This window comes from Podarcis liolepis (genome assembly GCF_965112155.1).
Source record: "Podarcis liolepis genome assembly, chromosome: 9".
NCBI classification, from domain to species: Eukaryota; Metazoa; Chordata; class Lepidosauria; order Squamata; family Lacertidae; genus Podarcis; species Podarcis liolepis.
The window spans coordinates 58,081,311-58,102,325 of NC_139564.1; the positions used below are offsets into that span (position 1 = coordinate 58,081,311).

The window sequence follows — 21,015 nt, forward strand, 5'->3', positions numbered from 1 at the left end:
ACTCCTTCTCCTGGGGAAGAGGAAAAGGCATTCTGAACCTGGACCCTGTGAATGAATGTCCACCGCTACCAACAGGCAAAATATGGTTTGATACTTGTAGTCAGGCTCTCTGGATCATGCCTTTCCCAGGCAGGGGAGAGAGGGAGGGGCAGTGTGAACAGGGTCTTGCTTGCTCCTCTTTATGGTGAACTGGCAAGAGAAAAGCCACTTTGGGGTTTAGCTTGTGCCTTAGCAATGAGTCTACCTCAGGGGGGGGGGTGTAAGGGGGAGAGGAGAGGCAGCACGGTGAATGGCCTTATTTCTTCTTTCTCAAGCCAGAAATATCCTGTTGCCTTCTAGCTTGGCAAGGGCACCTTGTCTTTCATCTTTGCGTCCCAGCCTGTAGCCAAGAGGAAGCGCTTTCTCATAAGTGACACCTGCATCTCAGGGCACCTTTAGGATAAATGCAGGTCTAGGTCAGAAAGAGCAGCATTCACTTGTTTCCAGTACACAAATGCCTATTTCTTTCCATTATTATTATTTTACTATTATTTAAAGACGTAAAAGAACAATGTAGCATGAAGACTGAAGTCTTACACATTACCAATGTTAATAGCAGTCTCTTGCTTATCTCCAGTAAGGATCCAAATTTTAATATCTGCTTTCATTAGAGTTTCTATTGTTTCAGGCACTTGGTCTTGTAACTTATCTTCTATGGCTGTAGCTCCAAGTAACTGAAGATTCTTTGAAAAGAGCATATCAGAGAGATTTTTAAACAACAACAACAACCACAAATACGGTTTTGAATGTAATAAATAAATAAATACAGAATCAGGGACTCTGGGCAAATAAGCATAATCTAAAGAAGCATTTACTTTGAAATATTTCAGTGACACTTATTTTCAATGTTTGCTTAGAATTGGGCTCAATGCCTTAATGTATAATTTGCAACTCTTTGCTCTTCATGTCTATTTTGATTTGTTCTTACATTCATTCTTTCTGGGAACAGCAATAGCAGCAGGAGGAAATCATCTGGATCTTTCCGGCTTCCTTACAATTTTTAGAAGTGATCATTCATTTTGAGACAGTTCATTCTCTTTCCTGCTACTCTGGAAAACCATGGGGCATTAGGCATTTTATCAGTAGTAGTATTTTTGAGGACAAGGGCAAGACATTTGGGAAGGGATGGCCTTAGCGGGCTGACTAGGCCAAAGTACATAGGTTCAGTAACCCAAGGCATAAAAAAGCTTTATTTGATGAAGCTTAACAAATTAAATTAAAAAGGCTTTGTTTCAAATCAGTATGTTGGCCATATTTTGGGTTTTCCAAAATAGACTTATGGCACAATTCAAACCACTTCCACTCCCCTCCCCGCCTCTTTAGTAGAAGGTGGAGAGGCTGGATCTGGACTGATCTCTGCGCCAGCTCAAGGCTAGCACAGTATGTCCAAATCAGGTCTGATTCGTAGGATCCATCCTGGCTGTTCTGTTGCCTTCCCACTCATGGAACACCCTATTTGGGGCCTTTATGCTGGCTACCGATGACGGGCAACCCACTGATCAAACTCCTGATCATTTGTCCCCCAGCCTCAACCAAGAGAGCTGGACTGAGGGATGCCTCCACATAATTCACCACCTGTCAGCTCAGTATAAGGGGGCTTTGGACTTCTTTTTTAATTGTTTGAGCAAACTGAGATGCAATAAAATTCCAAACATGATAGCATTAGATTCAAAAGATGCAAGATATGCCAGATACAAGTAACATATTCAGGCAACACACAACACCTACTTTTTCAATTAGTTCATAACTCTCTTCAAGTTTCAGCGCTCTATTTTGTACAGCAGTTGCAGCTCTTTGATAGATGTTTAGCCACTCTCGGTAGTCATTTTCTGAAATCTCAGCAACGGCAAAACAAAGTGTTCTCAAGCCTAAGGAAATAAAATGGTCATACAAGGTTCAATAATTATTCATTTCTTTATCATTTTACAGTATTGGTTTCATATGGTACCTCGCATCACAAATATCCTTTATCATCTAAGTTTGTAGTAGAGTTTAGAATCTGGAAACAAAAAAATGCTTCCTGAATATATAAAATAGCCACAGAAGCCGCAGAACCATTTTTATCTTACACTGATATCCAGACAGAAGCAACATCTACACCTCATATGATGCACCCCCTACTTCTTCTAAAAAACAGCATATCATAACTCCAGATTCTTCCAGTATATAGTAGCTTCACGTTAGTGTTACAATCAAAATGTTCACAGGTATTCAGGTACACCAGAAACAATGGGAACTACCATAACTTTCAAACCACCCCACCTATACAATATTGCAACTCAAGTCAAGGAAAGATGTTCAGAACACCAAAGCACAAACCATTATTCTGAAAACAAAAATAAATATTTAGGAAAGCAGACTAAGACATAAAAGTAAATCATACAAAATAAACACAAAAGTATTGCGCTAATTTGATTAATACACCAACATATGGAAATGAGAAATGATGTTGCGTCTGGATAATTACCGTATTTTTTGCTCTATAAGACTCACTTTTTCCCTCCTAAAAAGTAAAGAGAAATGTGTGTGCGTCTTATGGAGTGAATGCAGGCTGCGCAGCTATCACATAAGCCAGAACAGCAAGAGGGATTGCTGCTTTCACTGCGCAGCGATCCCTCTTGCTGTTCTGGCTTCTGAGATTCAGAATATTTTTTTTCTTGTTATCCTCCTCCAAAAACTAGGTGCGTCTTGTGGTCTGGTGCGTCTTATAGAGCGAAAAATACGGTAGTTATAATGAATCCAAAAGAATGTGACCACTCCATTACATAGATAGCATTCCTCTCAGAGGACAGCCAGCTTGTATGTGAGCATCTGACAACATAATTGCAAACATTTGCCACCAATCTGCTACTCTTCCATGAAAAATCACCACCTCCTTTATAAGAGAAGTGCTCCTGGTTTGGGGTATAGGTAATTGCTAAATGTATCAGATGTTTTTGAACCAATCAAAATTTTAAATTTCAAGATGGGTAATTGCTAAATGTATCAGATGCTTTTGATCCAATCAAAAACTTAAATTTCAAGATGAACTAAAATTTTGTATTTGTTTGCACAAGCTCTTTTTCCTTTGATAACTGTTGCATCGTATTGCTACTTACATGTGTGAACGGACCAATATGAGCATAATACCCACAGACAGACCTTTCACATTCCCTCATATTATCTCAAACACTGTGCTTCTCAATGAGATCATTTCACACATTCATCTACCAAACTAATGTAATCAAAGGCAGAGAAATCAACGGAAGAGGAATCAAGTTATGTACAGGTGTAAAGGCATCTCTCAGTCATGATGAAAAAGGAAGAACCACTACACTACATTGCACTAACTTTAATGAACAAAGTGAGGGCTCTTTTACAATAACCACCAATTGTTACAAAATCATAGTACTGTTATTACATTAATGGTTTTATACATAACCAACTAAAATGCAAATAATAATACCTTCTGTAGCAAACAGCTCTAAATGTTTCAGGGTAATTTCCTTGTATCTTGAATTTTCAGCCAGGCGATCATAAATTACTGTGTCCTATAATGGCACAAAACAAATTGAAGCAAGATTTCTTTTACAAAGCAATGAAAAAAAAATTTAAAAGAGGAAATGCATTTCCATACTAACTACAGTCCGACTGTAAGTCATCACACTGTTATTAATTTATTTATTTATCCAGAATATTTGTATAATGCTTTTCAACAAAAAGTCACACAGAAATGTTTTTTAAGGTTATGACTGAAAAGCAGATTTTTGATCCCTGTTACTCAACAAATTCTCTAGCAGTTTTATTTGCACCAGTGCAATACACACAATATACAGACAATATTCACAGCCTTTTCTGTAGTATGTGGGTCAGTTGCACATTTGATATGTAACTGATTTATGGGATCTGTACTGCAAATGTTTGCTGCTTATGTCACTGCTGGATTGTCCAAGGCTATATACTTCCTTATTAAATAGATACAGTCTACAGGACTCTTTAACCCACAATAGTGCCCCTAATTGACATACACCCTAAACCTGCCATTTAGCTGTCATTTATGCCATTTGCCTTCCATTTATACCTTTTCTTCTCATATATTTGATGATTTATGCAACTGGTCTGATATTTCATCAGTACACAATAATGCATTTCTTTTTAAAGTGGTGGTTGACAGACAAGCAAATCCTAGCCGTAACTTAGTGCAGGATAGGCAAAAGAACCAAACCAAACCAAACCAAACTAAAAAGCTTAAGATTCCAGAAAAGGGAAAGGACCATACCATGCAAAGCACATGTGTAATTCAACCTTAGCATACAAACATAACCTGAGCATCCTGCAAAGCACAGATAATACACACTTATCCCCATTATGGTAGCATGGATGGGGAACCTTTGGTCCTCAATATATTGTGGGACTACAACTCCCATCAGCCCCAGTTAGAGCATGGCCAAAGGCTGGGGATGATTGGAGTTGTGGTCCAATAGGCCAAATGTTTCCCAGTCCTGCTTTAGGTGTTTATGTGTGCTCACTGCTGCTGAAGTCTAAAGCTTGGAGCACATAGGAAATTAGGAAACAGGATGAAGACTTAGAAGGGCTTGGGCCAAGGTAGACAGACAGATGGAGAGATCAAGGAATAGGGAGGCAACAATATACTATTTTTTAAAAGTCTTTAAAAACACAGGCTCTACAAAATGGGGAATGTACTAGAATAAGAAAAATACAGTAGCAGGATGCTGAGGGTAGATAACACCAGGACCAAGAGCGAGGGAACTAACATGGAGGAGAAACATTTAAACCACAGTCACCAAGACAGGACCAAAGGAAAACAGAGACAATGACTAATGCCACAAAATAACAGAAAATTGAAACAATAAAACATAATTATGCACACTACACTACACTGGTACCTCGGGTTACATTCGCTTCAGGTTACATATGCTTCAGGTTACAGACTCCGCTAACCCAGAAAGAGTACCTCGGGTTAAGAACTTTGCTTCAGGATGAGAACAGAAATCGTGCTCCGGCGGCGCGGCAGCAGCAGGAGACCCCATTAGCTAAAGTGGTGCTTCAGGTTAAGAACAGTTTCAGGTTACTGTTACACTGTTAAGAACAGACCTCCAGAACGAATTAAGTACTTAACCTGAGGTACCACTGTATTCAGGCCTGAGCTACAGAAGACAAGACTGAGAGTGTACCCAGCACCTGCTTCATGCAAAGACAGGAATGAATGAAGGATTCAGAACCTCTCTCGGTGTTCCTGCCTCCATCCACGAAGGGAAGCTCATCCCAACTGAGAACATCTTACATGCATGGGAGTATGGGACTGACTTTCTGTGATTCAGATTTCAGTGAGAAATCAAGTTCAGAGTGCTAATTGAAAGGTAGGCCCCACGGACCACCATCTCAGTGTTGCTGGAATGCACTAGGGATTCTGGGATGTAGTCTCTAAAACTGTATTATGAGAATCTGTAGTTCAAAGGAATTCTCTTCCCCACTTAATGTCACCTGCCATGTATTAATAATACAAATAACCACCACTGTAAATGTGGGGACGTCTTTCCACTCCATAAAACGGTAATCTCTATTGGGCCTATGTCTAACATAACGCTTCACAGACAATCCTTGATAGCAAATAGTGCAAAGAAATGGAAAATGAAAACAACAACATTGCCAACAACTTACAGCCCCTTTGCAGTAAAGTCTTAATTTTCCTGTAGGTGTGCGGACAATCACAGACATTCTTTTCCTAGAACTGAATGAAAGGCATGTTCCATTTCAAACAGGTTTTAAGCAACTTAGTAGGGTGTGATAGACTTATACAATAAACATATATAAGATGGAGCATAAGCATTGATTCCACATATCTTGAAATGAGAAAATGTTTACAGGAGAGAAAAAATAAATATCCTCTAAAATATAAGGCCTACCCCCTCCCTGCCCTACAAATGTTTGCAAAATATTCCATCTATGAAACAATGTAAGTTTTGATAAAATAAGAGTGGTCTTTTCACACATAGGTTTTCTGTTTTAAAAAATGAGGGGCAGAACTCCTCCCCCCCAACATTAAAAGACCTGGGGGAAATGGTATATGACAATAGAATTATAATTTATTTGTAAATTATGTACTATAAGAAACACTGGGAAGGGTGAGTAACTAAAAAGATTCAATATAATCCTGTTTTAAATTTATGTTGTTGGAATGAGAAAATTAGCAGTATGAGGTGTTAAGGGTTATTTAATAATTAATAAATGATAAATAGGATGGACTTTACAGTTGTACTATTTCTGTAGACAATGAATTGCATATTTTCATGTTTTTGTTCTTTTAATTTCTTTGTGCTTTCATCAGTCTCTTTAAAAATCTTATTTTGTACTTTATCGCTATATTACACTCTTTCTCTCTCACACAATGTCCTACTCTATTTTCTAGCTTATTTTGTTGTGCTTAAAAGCCCAAATATAGGACGGCTCATGAATTAAATTACGCTTTGAATGTCCATTTTCTCAAACTTTTCCTTTTTAAAAAGAGACTTCCTTTACCTAAGAAAAAACTGTTTCTTAAATACTAAACAAGAAATAAATCACAGGTGTTTAATTACCTTGTAAATTCTAGCACATTTAGCATTTCATATCTTTCTTCCTGTCCAAGCTAGGGGAAAAAAATGAAATCATCATTAATTCAGTCTTTTAAAAATGTTTTCCAAAAGTTTTTTCTGTACTAATAAAACTATTAGCAATAACAGTTAAATCTTTACTATTTTAGATGTACTTACAGATTCTATAATCACAGAGTCTGGTGTTCTTCCAGTGAAAACAAAATGGAGGTGCTTGGCTGCTCTAACCAATGCTCCTTCATCTGTAACAAACCATTCCTTGTTATTTGACTAGCAAATTGATAAAAGTGCAAACACTGAAATCTCGATTTTTATATACTCTGCAGTTCATGTCTTAAATATTGGGAAGAAAAATGACACATTTAAAGTTTCCTGGTGTATTTACTCTTTAATGCGTGTGGTTAATGTTCCTGGTAAAGCCTTTCAGCCTCTTCCTACCTCTGTTACTCAGTTTCCCCCTTGTCTTCTGTATGTGAAAGAAATTCCTTATCTGGCATATCTAAACTAGGATATTTCAGTTCTAAACTGAAAGTGAGTCAATGGCTTTTAAATCAAAGGCTGTTCCAGCAAGTAAGGGTGTTTCCTGCACATGAAGCACTGCTTAGGAAGTGATCCATACTTTTAACCCTGCTTCCACATCCCCCACAAGAACGGAGAATACATAGGGTGAAAGGCTGTTAACACATGTTTTGTAAACTTGCTGTTGGTGGCATAGAGTGGGTTGCCAGGGTCCAGGGTAAAGAAAGTATTGCACTCCCTAACAGGTGCCTCCAGGTGGCACTGCTCCTGTGGGACGGAGCTGTGGAGCAGTGGTGTGACATTTGTGTGTGCCACCTCGGGCTGGGGTGCCACCACTGCCGCTGGTTGTGCTGTCTGCTCGCTTCCCCTGTTGGTGGGGGATGCCGTACGGCTGAGAGATGCAAGGACCCGTCCTCTCCCAGCTACTGCATGGCGGGCTGCTCAGGTGAGGCAGGCGGGCAGCCCCTGCAGGCAGGGCAGCACAAAAGCTATTTTTTTGTGCTCAGGGTGATAGCCCCCCTTACACTATGCTTCTGCTTGCAGTTGTGCTAACTTGACACAATCAAGTTGTAATTTTCTGGGGGTACTCAAGGGTAAGCAGAACTGGCATCTTTTCCTAGAAGAAAAGCACTGGTAATAAGTACCTAAGAAAATCCTTTAGTCTAGTGATTTACCAGGTGAGTCACCACTATGATCTTATGTGTTTACAACAGAGATGCATTATGATCAATAGAGGAGCGTAACCTGCTCATTAATAATATGCTGACTTTATGTCACTTAAAAAAAACACTTTTTTGGGGGGGGATCAACTTAGTCAATCCGCTCAACAAGGGTATAACGTTCTTCACAGGTTTCAATGACCTTACCTGGAGATGCTGCTTGATAAATGATCTTATCATCCTCTCTTTCTGGAACTGCTGTATGACACACTGCCATCATAGTTAGAAACTCACAAATTATAGGTGCGGTTGGCTAAAACAGACACACATAAAACAATACAAATTAATTATGCCTCATTTCAAAATTTAAAGCTATAAGCATATAAGAATAGTTCAAACTGTAGCTGTGGAGAGTATATTATTTTTTTATCAGACCCAAGACTTGTTTTATTTTCAGTCAACTACAAGGAGACATGGGAAGGTATTAGTGGGACACAGACTTGTCTTAAACAGTATATTGTCTTAAACAGTATATTCTCAGGGCATGTATTTCTGCTATTCAAGGAAAACAGAGAGTCAAGCAAGCTAATACAGGGGTCTAGTGCTCCCAAGATGCACCAGTTAAAGGATTCCTACTGGAATAATTATAATAGATTGAATGTGAACATAAATTGAATTTAACATAATAAACCCCTAAGCAGGCTTAAATCTAAGAAAGACAAGGAACAGGAAAGGGACACAAACGAAAGGAAAGGAAAAAAGATAAGGGAAGTTCAGGGTTTAAGAACTTGAGAGAAGAGATACTTTAAAATGCCATTTAAATATTTGCAAGGGAAGATGTCTGGATGTGCAAGGAGTTAGATAAAAGTGGACAGCAAGAGAGAAAGGATCAAGGTAATGAAACAGAAGGGTCAAAATACATTTTGTGTTGGTCACGTGTTTTGTCTTTAAGTTCATGACACTTTTTCATAAAGAGCCAGTGTAATGGAGCCCCTGAACCCTGTGTGTGTGTGGGGGGGGGAGAGAAATATCCTGCTGGAGTGAATGAGAACTTTCCTCCATGAAAATAACAGGCAGGCATGGGAGCCTAATCCTGATTGCATGGGTAGATGGGCACCTAAAGCCGTGATGGGAATAGGGTTTTGTAGTAGAAAAGGCTACCCCTCTGGTCACTGGTTCTCTGCTCCAAACCACATCCTCCTCTTACAAAAGTGGCCATCAGCGTTTTACACACATTTACTTGGAACTTTTATTTAGACCCTTATGAAAGTAAATCTTATTTAAATCGATGTGGCTTTATTGAAAGTACATGTGCAGATGACTGGAATATGAATTAAGTTTCCTGTTTGTGATAGGCTCCTTTTGCTTTGCTGAATTTCCGTTTTTTCTTCATAAAAACGTAGTATTTATTTCTATATCTTACATGTTTGTTTTGGAGGTTTTCCAGTAATGATGAATCGCTAAACATTTTTTCATCTCCAGGTTGTGAGCTCTGCCTAAAAGAAATAAAAGAAAAATGAAAGCATACAAACATTTCATTTATCTCTTAATAATACACATCCTAGGACCAGACGCTATAGAGCAGACACAGGGCTTGATTACACTGTGTTAGTATCAACTAATATAGTATTAACTAATACAGGAATGCAATCTGTATTCATTAAGGAATCCTGAAATTTTAATTACTCTTCGTTTGAGTGATTGTTTGCTTCGTTCAGGTAACTTCAACAAAAGAAATGCCCATATGCGGGTTCCAGATAGGATCTTGATATACAAATACACATAATAAACAAATTACAACTTTCCTAGTTTACCCATGCATATTAATAACTTGAGGACTACAACATCAAATCATGACTTGCCTGTGTAAGTTGCAAAGCAACTTCTGCCATAACCAGGTTTTCTATCAGGCAAGAATTTCACTTTGTTGGGCTCTGGCATTTATGAATGTTTTGCTAACAAGGGAACTCTAAGCTAAGGGTATTTATGTGTTTAGAAATTTAACAAGTTTGGAGAAAAATATACATTTTACTGTGTAACCAATACCTGTGTGACCAGCAAAGCTTCCAATGCCTGTATCCTTAACAGGAAGATACCTGTGGCTATCTGTGGCATTCAAACTTTGACATTGCATTTACAGGTACTCTCCTTCAGAGTCAGGAGCTGTGCCACTTATGTACACTATCAATTTCACTATGTGGCTGGGGGAGTCCAGCCAGATGGGCGGGGTGTAAATAATAAATTATTACTGTATTATTAAATTATTATTATGTAATTAAAAAAGTTTTCTATAGTTAATAATAAAGATGCACATTCATATTCATCCTCCAGGTGACCCATTTATTGATTTTGATTTGCTTCTACAAAGCTTATGTGGAGGTTAGGATTGGAGGTTATTACATCCAGTCTTTATTGAGCATTTATTCTGATTTTTTTTTGTCAAGAGGTTAAATGACAATGAGCATTCATCCTGCAGTGCTTGTGGGGTGTGTGTGGGTGTGTGTCTGTCTGTCTATCTATCTATCTATCTATCTATCTATCTATCTATCTAATGATCAATCATTCCTTCATTCTACACTTTTCATTTCATTTCCCTGTCACTTTCCTAACCACAAAAAGTCTGTTTCTTTCTTAAAGAAGATTTATTGTGCCAGGGCCACAGAGTGTTTTAAACATTCAGATTTCATTTTCCTGCTGTGCACTTGAATCCCACTCACAAAATACTGACAGTCTGCATTCGCCCAAGCAAAAACAACCAACGCTAGAAGGAGGTTAGTGCTTACCACTCGTCTGTAGCATAGCCATAATCCTCTGATTCAGGAGAATGGCTGTGTGGAAAGAAAGGAGGTAAAGATATAGGAAATAGCTCTGAAAGGTGTCAAGTTCAGGTGGCACATAAAGGAGAATTTAATGAAAAGGAAATGAAAATAAAATGAACACAGAAAACAAAAAGAAGGATTGTGGTACGAAACACACTGTGGAAGTCTGCTGAGAGCTAATTAGTTCCATGAACAAAGTTTGAGTTAATATGTCAGGTAAGGTATGATGTCTTAAGGTGTGAAGATACTGACTTGATGCTGTAGGGCAGGCTTCTCTATGTGGCCCTCAGAACTCTTCCCAGGCTGTACCCCTCACTGGCCATACTTCATATTCTGAATGTCTTTTCTGGGTTGAAATGTATCCTGCAACTCTGATAATGCCCCTTGCTTTCTGGCATGGAGGACAGAGATGTGTACATGTGTAGAAAACAGCCTATGCATGACACCAGAAATAAATTTACATTGACTGTTCCACTTAGTGTTGCCCCTGAACCTGCCCACTGCTGGCATGTGGCCCTCGGATGGCTGCCCAGAATAAAAAGAGGTCCTTCAACTGGAAATGATTCCCAACCCCTGCTGTAGGGAGTGTGGAGGATGAGAGGATTCTTTCAATCAACCTGTCCACCCTTTCCCCTGCAAGGCTAAAAGCATTTGCTTAGCCAAAATATACAGCTAATTAAAATAACTTAGCTTCAATAGTGTTTTTCATTTCACTCAGTTATTCAGTAATCAATTGCAATTATATACAGTGGTACCTTGGTTTTCCAACAGCTTAGTTCATGAACAACTTGGAACCTGAAGGCTGCAAAACTGGAAGCAGGTGTTCCGGTTTTCAAACTTTTTTTCGGAAGCTGAATGTGCTCTGTTTTGCGTCCCCCTGTGTTTCCTCTTGCACTGCTAATTTGCATCCCCCCATTGTAATTCAAGCCTTCTGTTTCTGATTGAAGTATTCGGAGGTGATATTTTGGAGCTTATATTTGGTGCTTTTGTTTTTGCTATTTATTTTGCGTTTTTTGTTTTGAGGCTTTTTCAGTTCATTTGTTTTTGTGACTGTATGGAACCCAGTGCAGCCACTGATTGATAGACTGATTGCGTGACTGCGGAAATGGATAAAAGCCCCCCATCCAAACAATGACTATCATCAGTGCAGGTAAGTAAAAGTTTTAATTTTAATTTTTATCTACAATACTGTTTTATTTATTTTATAGTACAGTACATTGTTTATTGCTTTCATTTTATGGATTAGTTGTCTCGTAAGATAGTAAAACTGATGTTAAATTGCTGTTTTAGGGGTTATTTCTAAAGTCTGCAATGGATTAATCTGTTTTGCATTACTTTTTATAGGAAAGTGCACCTTGGTTTTGGAATGCTTTGGTTTTGAAACAGACTTCCGGAATGGATTACGTTTGAGAACCAAGGTACCACTGTACTCAACTCATCAAGACAGAAATATCTGTGTATTCCAGCTATAGCAGTCATTGGAGATGGAGTGGCTTGTCCTATGCCATCTAACTCTCCAACTTTGTATCCTTATGTAACCAAAATGGTTTGGAAAACAACAACAACAAAGAAATATTTAGGGAAGAAAAGAAACTCCTGAGGGACACAAACACATGAAATAGTTCAATGAGCAAAGATCATGTTCAGTGGACACGGATGAGGGGAGGGAGCAGAATAAATAGAAGACAAGGGGTCGATAAGAAGTAATGGAAGAAAATATATTGGAAGAGGGCATCCACTTGCTGGCTGGCTTGAACCCAAAATAAGAGCATTCAACATTGCAATATTTCACTGCAGATCTCAATGGCCAGGTTGCCTAAATTGAAAATATTCCACTTTGCTTGAATAGCCTAAAGGTACTTTCACAAGAAGCATCAAGGACCCACACAGTCCTCAATTATGCAGTTCATTTTAGCAGTTAAACAGGAAATATTTTAAAATCAAAAGACCCTTTTTATTTTACTTTTCTGAACTAGGACTTCTAAGTCTTATGGTTACTGAGGTGTCTTAACCCGACTGCTCAAAGCCTCAATTATAATTTCTGCATAGGTATAATATGTATATATGAAACATCCAGATGTCTGTTCATGTGCTATAAAGTAAAGGTATTATTAACTTGCTTAAGAACCAGTAACATATTGCTGAAATCATAGTAATTCATAGGTTTCTGGCCCTTTTAACTGCATTTTGCTTTTAAGTGCTAAAGATATATTCCAAAGTGAATCGATGTTTTAAATTCTGATATGATTGAAACCCCAAATGTGTGAATATAATAAAAGCTATTTTCACTAAAGTAGCAAAGAGTACAAATGCAACCATATTATGGAAAAACTTACCCATAAGCGATTCCTGCAATAGTACACTTCTTAAACTGCATTACGTTGCATGTCAGGGTGCCAGTTTTGTCAGAAAATATGTATTTGACCTAAACAAATGATAAGGCTGATTAAGACTTCTCATTAAGCCTACATTCATATTATTAATTTCTCAACTGTTAAAAACTCTTCATGTTTTAACATGCTGTATAAATGATAAATGTTGAAAATGCTAAACAACCTTAGCAAAAAGAAATATTACTGGCTGGTTTGGATGGAACGTCTGTCATTTGTTCTTCTAATCACTGTGTCCCCTCAGAACTCCTGTTACACCTCCAATGCTACCAGTTGTTCAGCATGGATGTAACTTTCTGTAGCAGCCTACATGCCTACAAGCTCAGACTACCCAATGGATTTCCAATCATATGTGATAGAAAACACATAACTCTCCTTTTCATCCAGCTCTGTTCTACCATAAAGACAAGAGTTAATGTTTTTAAATAAGTGACACCCCCCTTGCCCTGGGCTCAGAGGGAGGTCTTTCCAGAGCTTTTATCACCATATTGAAACTGCATGTAGGAAGATTCAGAAGGGATAGAGTCCTCTGCATCCTAGTCTAAGAGTGAAGTCCCAATCCGTTTTTCCCAGCTAAAAAGGGCTTGTTTTGTTTTTCTTGTTCTTTCATGCCCTCTAGGGGATACCACTGGATTGCAGCAATTCTAAGCCCCCTTATAGCAGAGTCAGGGAGGCTTCATACTGTTTGGGATTATGTAGCCTTTGTCTGCCCTTCTCACAAAAAATGGGAGACTGCATGTTTATTTTTTGTCTTGCTCATTGGTGATGTCTCTTCATGAGATGTGAAGAAAGGCCTGCATGCAGCTGATAAACAGGGCGTCTCCCCTTCTCAGCCATGCCACAACAGATTGCTGGGTTTTCTTGTGGAATTTGCACTTCACTAAATATCTATTGAGGGACACGGGTGGCGCTGTGGGTTAAACCACAGAGCCTAGGACTTGCTGATCAGAAGGTCGGCGGTTCGAATCCCCGCGATGGAGTGAGCTCCCGTTGCTTGGTCCCTTCTCCTGCCAACCTAGCAGTTCGAAAGCACGTCAAAGTGCAAGTAGATAAATAGGTACCGCTCCAGCGGGAAGGTAAACAGCGTTTCCGTGCGCTGCTCTGGTTCGCCAGAAGTGGCTTAGTCATGCTGGCCACATGACCTGGAAGCTGTACGCCAGCTCCCTTGGCCAATAAAGCGAGATGAGCACCGCAACCCTGGAGTCGGCCACAACTGGACCTAATGGTCAGGGGTCTCTTTACCTTTAAATATCTATTGACATATCTGTTGAAAAAACCCTACCCTCTATCAAGAGAGTTCTCCATTCTCTTAGGAGGGCACAGAGAAGTCTAATCAGGACAGGGATGGGGTGAAGTGTCTCTTTTGGGCCACGCCTTCAGATGAAGTATCTCTAATCTTTAGGACTAGGGCAAATATTGGTACTGCTTTACCAACATTGGGGGGGGGGGCACACACCTCTTGACCCTGGTTTTTGCCATGTGATATGTTTATTTTTAGGACCCACCTTATGTTTGTAATTGTAAGTAGTTTTAAACTGTTTTTAACATTGTGTTTTAATGGTTGTAACCTGCCCTGGAACTTTAAGAGTAAAAGGTGGGTAATCATTATTATTAATAATAAATATAGGTGATGCAAAAATACTGAAATCTAGGCACCTATTAATTGCTCATGGAAACTTTTAATAACCAATTTCCATGAATTTCATAACCATTGTTAGGAGGGACAACATACCTGCCCAAGTTCTTCATTGAGATTGGATGTGCGAGCCATGGCGGAAGTGTCTGTAGGTTCATAGTGCATGTCAATATCCTATCAAAAGGAAAAGGCAACATTTAAAAAGCTGATAACCCACCATTTCATGTTGTTACATGAAAATAATGTTTCTTGTTGTCAGTGTGACTTATTTCATGTAGATACAGTTATCCAGAATTCCATATGTATGCTGATATTTTCTTGGGTGACCAAGAAAAGGCAGAACTACTCAACACATACTTTGCCTGTCTTCACCCAAAAGGAAAGCAATGCCCAACCTGATGATAACAGAATAAATGATGTAAGGAGGGAGCTGCAGCCCAAGATAGGAAAAGAGGTAGTAAGGGAACACCTAGCTAGTTTAAATGAATTCAAATCTCCAGGGCCTGATGAGCTACATCCAAGGGTACTAAAGGAGCTTGAGGATGTAATTTCAGAGCCTTTCTCTATTATCTTTGAGAATTCTTGGAGGACAGGCGAGGTCCCTACAGACTGGAGGAGGGCAAATGTCCCCATCTTCGAAAAGGGGAAAAAGGAAGACCCAGGTAACTACTGACTAGTGAGCTTGACGTCGAAACCAGGGAAGATCCTAGAACATATAATTCAACAGTGGGTCTGTGAGCATTTAGAAAAGTAGGCTTTGATTACTAAGAACCAGCATGAGTTTCTCAAAAATAAGTCATGCCAGACCAATCTGATTTCTTTTTTTGATGGAATTACAAACTTGGTGGATCAGAAAAATGCTGTGGACATAGTGTATATTGTTCAGTAAGGCTTTTGACAAAGTTCTCCATGATATTCTTGCGAGGAAGCTGGTAAAATGTGGGTTGAATGAGGTAACTGTTAGGTGGATTTGTAGCTGGTTGACTGACCAACCCTAAGAGTACTCATCAATGGTTCCTCGTAATCCTGGAAAAAAGTGACAAGTCGGGTGCCGCAGGGTTTTGTCCTGGGCCCGTTGTTGTTTAATGTCTTTATAAATGACTTGGATGAAGGAACTGAGGGCATGCTCATCAAATTTGCAGATGACACCAAACTGGGAGGAGTAGCTAATGCCACAGAAGACAGAATCAGAATTCAAAATGACTTAACGGATTGGAGAACTGGGTCAAGCTAACAAAATGAATCCAACAGGCACAAATGTAAGGTTCTGCACTTAGGCAGGAAGAACCAGATGCACAAATATAGGGTGGAGGCCCCTGATTTGCCAGTAATACATGTGAAAAGGATCTATGGGTCTTGGTGGACCACAAGCTTAACATGGAGCTGGGTATGTTTAGCCCAGAAAAGAGGAGAATGAGAGGTGATATGATAACCACCTTCAAATATCTTAAGGGCTGTCACATGGAGGAGGGAGCATGCTTGTTTTCTCCTGCCCTGGAGGGTAGGACTCGAACCAACGGTTTCAAGATGCAAGAAAAGCGTCCCCGAGTGTCAAAGTTAGCTCTCTGGATCCCTTGAATTTCCCCCCTTCAAGTGACATACTGTCTTGCTCAATTAAAAACTGCTTTGAAACTCCATTCTGATTAGAAAGGCAAATCCAAACACCCTTGGGCATGTGAAAGTAGCTGCATGTTTATTTGGATCTAAATCTTATTGTAGATGCAGTATACTGCATAGTGTTATTCACTTATCAGCTGTGCTCAGCATGTAAGGGCTGTTCATCTCCCACACTGCATATAGCAAACGAAGGAGGAAGTGGAACTGCCCCTGCTGGCCCCACCCCTGACATTATCTGCCCCTGACATCATCATGTTCCCAGGTAGGCCACCAAACTTTGTGGGTTTAGTTGAATGCTGGCATATAGCTCTTACCAAGATACCACTCAATGAACAAATGTTGGGGCCAGGGACAAGTTGAGGGCAGGGGGAGGGCACAGTTTTCCTTCCACATTTTCAGTATATGTGTGGAGGAGTTATCTGAATGTCATTACTATTGCACTTGTTTCTGAAGTTTCTATGGGCAAAATAAAATCTCACAGGTGGACCCAGGGGCAGCATGTGCTTCCTTTGCACAAAATGCACAATCTGGCCTCAGATTCCATATTAGTATGGTGTATCAGGTGGTACTAGGACTATGCAAGTTCCTTTAGGCTGCAAACTCAGAAAACTGATTCACAATGCTGGGTTGAAAGGGATTTCAACAATCCATAGAATTTAAAGCCTATGAAATTATATATGAAAAGGTGCATGATGTTGCAAACTTTAAATTTTATAAAAAACATTTAATCTTGTAATTAAGTTTGCATTACTTTAATAAAGCCTCCCTTTCATAGCAAAGGGAAGAGATATATAACATTTATTATTGAAAGCACTTATCAAAGCTCTGCAAATAGCACAAAAATTGCTTGTATTTACCCAGTTTATGAAATATGCTTGAATAAATTTAACCACTTCTAGTGTAACTAACAGGCTAATTGGAATGAGATTGTTGAAAAGAATGATAAAGGTCAGGAAATTCAGTCCAAAATTATTAGCGCCACCATCTGTTTAAAAAGAAAGAAAGAAAGATAATAAGAATATGTTTATAGTTTAGGAAATTAACAGCAGTAATGCCAAAAGTTCATTTCTTAGGTGGCATTTTGAAAGTTTAAGATTTGGAAAGAAAAAAATGATAAACCAAGTTCAATCTGTGGTATCTATAGTCCCAACAAAATCATCCCTGTTATATTCTCTGGGAGGAAATCAGCTCAGGGGTAAAGGGGAAGAGACAAACTGCCTCAGGCACCCACATGGCTGCTAAGCAATAGTCCCTAAGGTTAGTGTGACAAACAAGGTTGCACCTGGAAGTATTCTCTGAGTCTTCCCTCCAACAGCAAATAGCTTGGGGACACACCTTTCACAAGGACCATGGCATGAGTGTAAAGGAATAAAGCTTCTCCTCCATGCCTGCTGCTTTTTAACCCCAAAGAAAACAGATACATGAAATGTAATCAGACATTTCCCGTATCATAATTTGGTCCTGAACAAAACTTTTCTCTTGTTAATTTCTAGCAGTGAGTGCAAGTATATTTTACATACACATTTTGATGTAAAAACCCTTATTCTATATGAACAAAACTGTACCTTAACGATATAACACATTTATCTTATTTTATGAACACAAGCTAATTTAACTATCACTGTACTCACAGTTTAAATTGATATACCAGTCCCGCTCCTCATGTTTTTTATTCCATATAGCTGAACCAATGGAACAAACCAAAGACATTGCAATGAGAATGCAGAACAGAAACAGAATTTGAATATTTGTAATTCTTTCAACATTGGATAGTTTAAGAGGAGGGCTTGTTGAGTTCTGTGGATGGAATAAAAAGAGTTCATAAATAAGAGAAGACGTATGCATGTGATTTCCCCCCACTAGATAGTATTGGAAATCAAAGTCAATCATATGTGTTGCCCATCCCATAAGTGTGATTACCAGTTTTTACACCATGAAACAACATTTTGCCTAGGCCCTATACAGTACTTTCTAATGAAGGCATACAAGAACAGAAAAGCATTTTTTTGCTATGACACACATGAAGTACATTTAACCATTAATTTATAACTAGCAAATAAAGAACTCCTTTCACATGTTTTAATTAATGCAATTACCCTATTTTTCCGTCTATGAGACGCCCCCATGTATAAGATGCCCCCTATTTTTGGGGACTCCAATTTAAGAAAATGGGGGGAGGAGATCTATCCGTGTATAAGACGCACCCAAATTTTGGACATTATTTTTAAAGGAAAAAAACCTAGTCTTATACACAGAAAAATACGGTGTATTTGCCAAATAGGATTGGTGACCAACACTATAACGTCTACAACATTAGCTTGTAGCACAGTTCTACATATACAACTCCTGTGATTTGTGATGGATTGGTCTTTAGTTTACTGAGCTTCAACAGCACTGCACTATAGGCAGTAATTACATTTTAGGTATAACCCTATGCTACAGGACCATGCTCCTTGCTACTTGTGTTTAGTTTCTCATAAATGTACAGTTTGAAATTGGTACAGGTAGTACCCATGAATTAGAATATCCAAACCAAAAATAAATATTATTCATAATTATAAGACAAACCTGCATGAGTTTGGTATCGTGCCCTGTATAGACAACTATACCATGAACCCATTGTGTATTTCTTAGCTGAGCTCCACGCAGAAGAATTTGATCAGGACCCAGTGGAACAGTGCTAAAAATAATAAAATAAACATTGACTTAGGTTGAGTTTTAAGTAAAATACCCACTTGGGGAAATACCAACTAATGTCTATTTTATTTCAATTTCTGACATTATCAACCTGAGACATCACAATATAGTAATGGAAAAATAAGGAGTTAGAAAGAAATTATATGTTTCCTCTCCATAGGTTTGAAAAAGCATTCTACGCTGGAGAATGCTTAGATGAAAAGTGTAAAAAGAAAAAGACAATACACTTCAAGGAATCCACATCTAAGTAACATGCAATTTTATACTGGGTTTACTTCTATTATTGGATCATCTTGATTTGAACAATCTATATTTAATGGGGTGGGGAAGTGTGGGCTGCTAGTTGGATGAAGAGAACATTATGCGGCTGACACACACACACACACACACACAAACACACATGAGGCACAAGCAGCTTCATAGCCACACTAAACTCTTAGGAGCACAAAGTTGCAGTCTAACTTCCACTGCAAGGTAAAACCATCTTCCAGTTCTCCAAAAAACCTACACAGCGCAAACCTCTCCAAGCAGAGATCTGCTGCACTGCTGGAAGATGCTAAGTAAATAACTCTAATCAACATAAGGCAGCCTGCTAGCCAAGAAAAAGATCACAAGGAAAGGCATTGAGTACTCTACGGGTACTAGCTTGGACCATTTTATCCAACATTCCCTCTCGCGGCAACTTTCATATTCTAGTTTTTCTAAATGGTTTAGAGGTTTTATTATGATCAAGCAGCATATAAATGCTCTGAAATAGAAAAGAGCTGATAAGGTAAAAGAAGATGCTCTTCACAGGTGAGACAAGGAAAAGAAGCTGGAAAAGGAATCTGCCTAGCATACAGTTTCTCAGAATGTGTCTCAGACTCTCCTAGAATCACTTATTATTATTTTTAAAAAGTTTGAAACAAAGCACTGAGTTCTGCAGAAAACATCCCTCTCTGTCTCAGGTAGGAAGATAATCTGCAAGGCTGGTGGGTAGTTTATAGCCAGCAGGAAGTAACGTTTTCAGCCCTGCTTTCCCAGCCCTGAAGTTGGAGCCTAAATGATTTAAGAGAGATCCTTTGGCTAAAGTTTATAAAGGGGAACCAGAATATTTATTTTACTTCAAAGGGTTTGCAATTCACCTGCATATGGTAAGCAGCTTGTTCTCCATGAAAGCGCAAAGCCTTGTGAAGACTCATACCTCTTCTATGTATTCATAAGGTATATATAACTTAACACTTGATGTTTGCTTATTATCTGTACAAAATTCACTAATAATAGTAATAATAATAATAATTTATTATTTATACCCCCGCCCATCTGGCTGAGTTTCCCCAGCCACTCTGGGCGGCTCCCAATCGAGTGTTAAAAACAATACAGTATTAAATATTAAAAACTTCCCTAAACAGGGCTGCCTTCAGATGTCTTTTAGAAATAGGATAGCTGCTTATTTCCTTGACTTCTGATGAGAGGGCGTTCCACAGGGCGGGTGCCACTACCAAGAAGGCCCTCTGCCTGGTTCCCTGTAACCTCACTTCTCGCAATGAGGGAACCGCCAGAAGGCCCTCGGCGCTGGATCTCAGTGGCTGGTCTGAATGATGGGGGTGGTATATCATTTATATTCTTATATCATTTATATTCTCATATCATTTATACATTTATACTTATATCATTTATATCCTCTACAGATTTTTAATGGCATGATGAAAAGATACTTAGATGGTTACATACCCATGCTCATCTAATCTGATATTTCCCACAAAGTCATAAAGATGTCTGTTAGGACTTTCACATTCAATTCTTCCTGAAAGTCTCATCAAGCTGTCAATGTCCTTGATATCCGATGTCAATGGCAAACCCTGAATCAACAAATTTTTATGGAACACTATAACCAAATCAATACAGGAAACATTCAACACAGCAATATTTGCTTTCTCAGTCTGGGACAACTTTCTATATCAACACAGAACAACCTTACTGCCCCACTCACTTATTTTAGTAGCATGACTAGAGAATGCATGAAGAGCTATATTTGCTGTTATAGCTAACCAAGAAAAACAATGG

General features: G+C 38.8%; 1 protein-coding gene across 11 annotated transcripts in view; it reads right to left on the reverse strand.

Annotated features, from left to right (window-relative positions):
• ATP8A1 (ATPase phospholipid transporting 8A1) overlaps positions 1-21,015 on the reverse strand; it is a 75,015-nt gene that overhangs the window by 23,417 nt on the left and 30,583 nt on the right. For 7 of the 11 annotated variants that reach the window (XM_083459786.1, XM_083459789.1, XM_083459795.1 and 4 more), the window contains 15 exons: positions 20,683-20,810; positions 18,841-18,952; positions 17,904-18,069; positions 17,130-17,257; positions 14,752-14,829; positions 12,966-13,054; positions 10,594-10,638; positions 9,234-9,306; positions 8,018-8,123; positions 6,792-6,874; positions 6,618-6,667; positions 5,701-5,770; positions 3,485-3,569; positions 1,768-1,907; positions 584-722 (listed from right to left, as the gene is read on the reverse strand). In XM_083459786.1, the coding sequence (XP_083315912.1) occupies positions 584-722; positions 1,768-1,907; positions 3,485-3,569; positions 5,701-5,770; positions 6,618-6,667; positions 6,792-6,874; positions 8,018-8,123; positions 9,234-9,306; positions 10,594-10,638; positions 12,966-13,054; positions 14,752-14,829; positions 17,130-17,257; positions 17,904-18,069; positions 18,841-18,952; positions 20,683-20,810 (1,492 nt within the window). The remainder of the gene's footprint in view (positions 1-583; positions 723-1,767; positions 1,908-3,484; positions 3,570-5,700; positions 5,771-6,617; positions 6,668-6,791; positions 6,875-8,017; positions 8,124-9,233; positions 9,307-10,593; positions 10,639-12,965; positions 13,055-14,751; positions 14,830-17,129; positions 17,258-17,903; positions 18,070-18,840; positions 18,953-20,682; positions 20,811-21,015) is intronic. The other 4 variants (XM_083459790.1, XM_083459791.1, XM_083459787.1 and 1 more) reach the window with 1 other exon arrangement.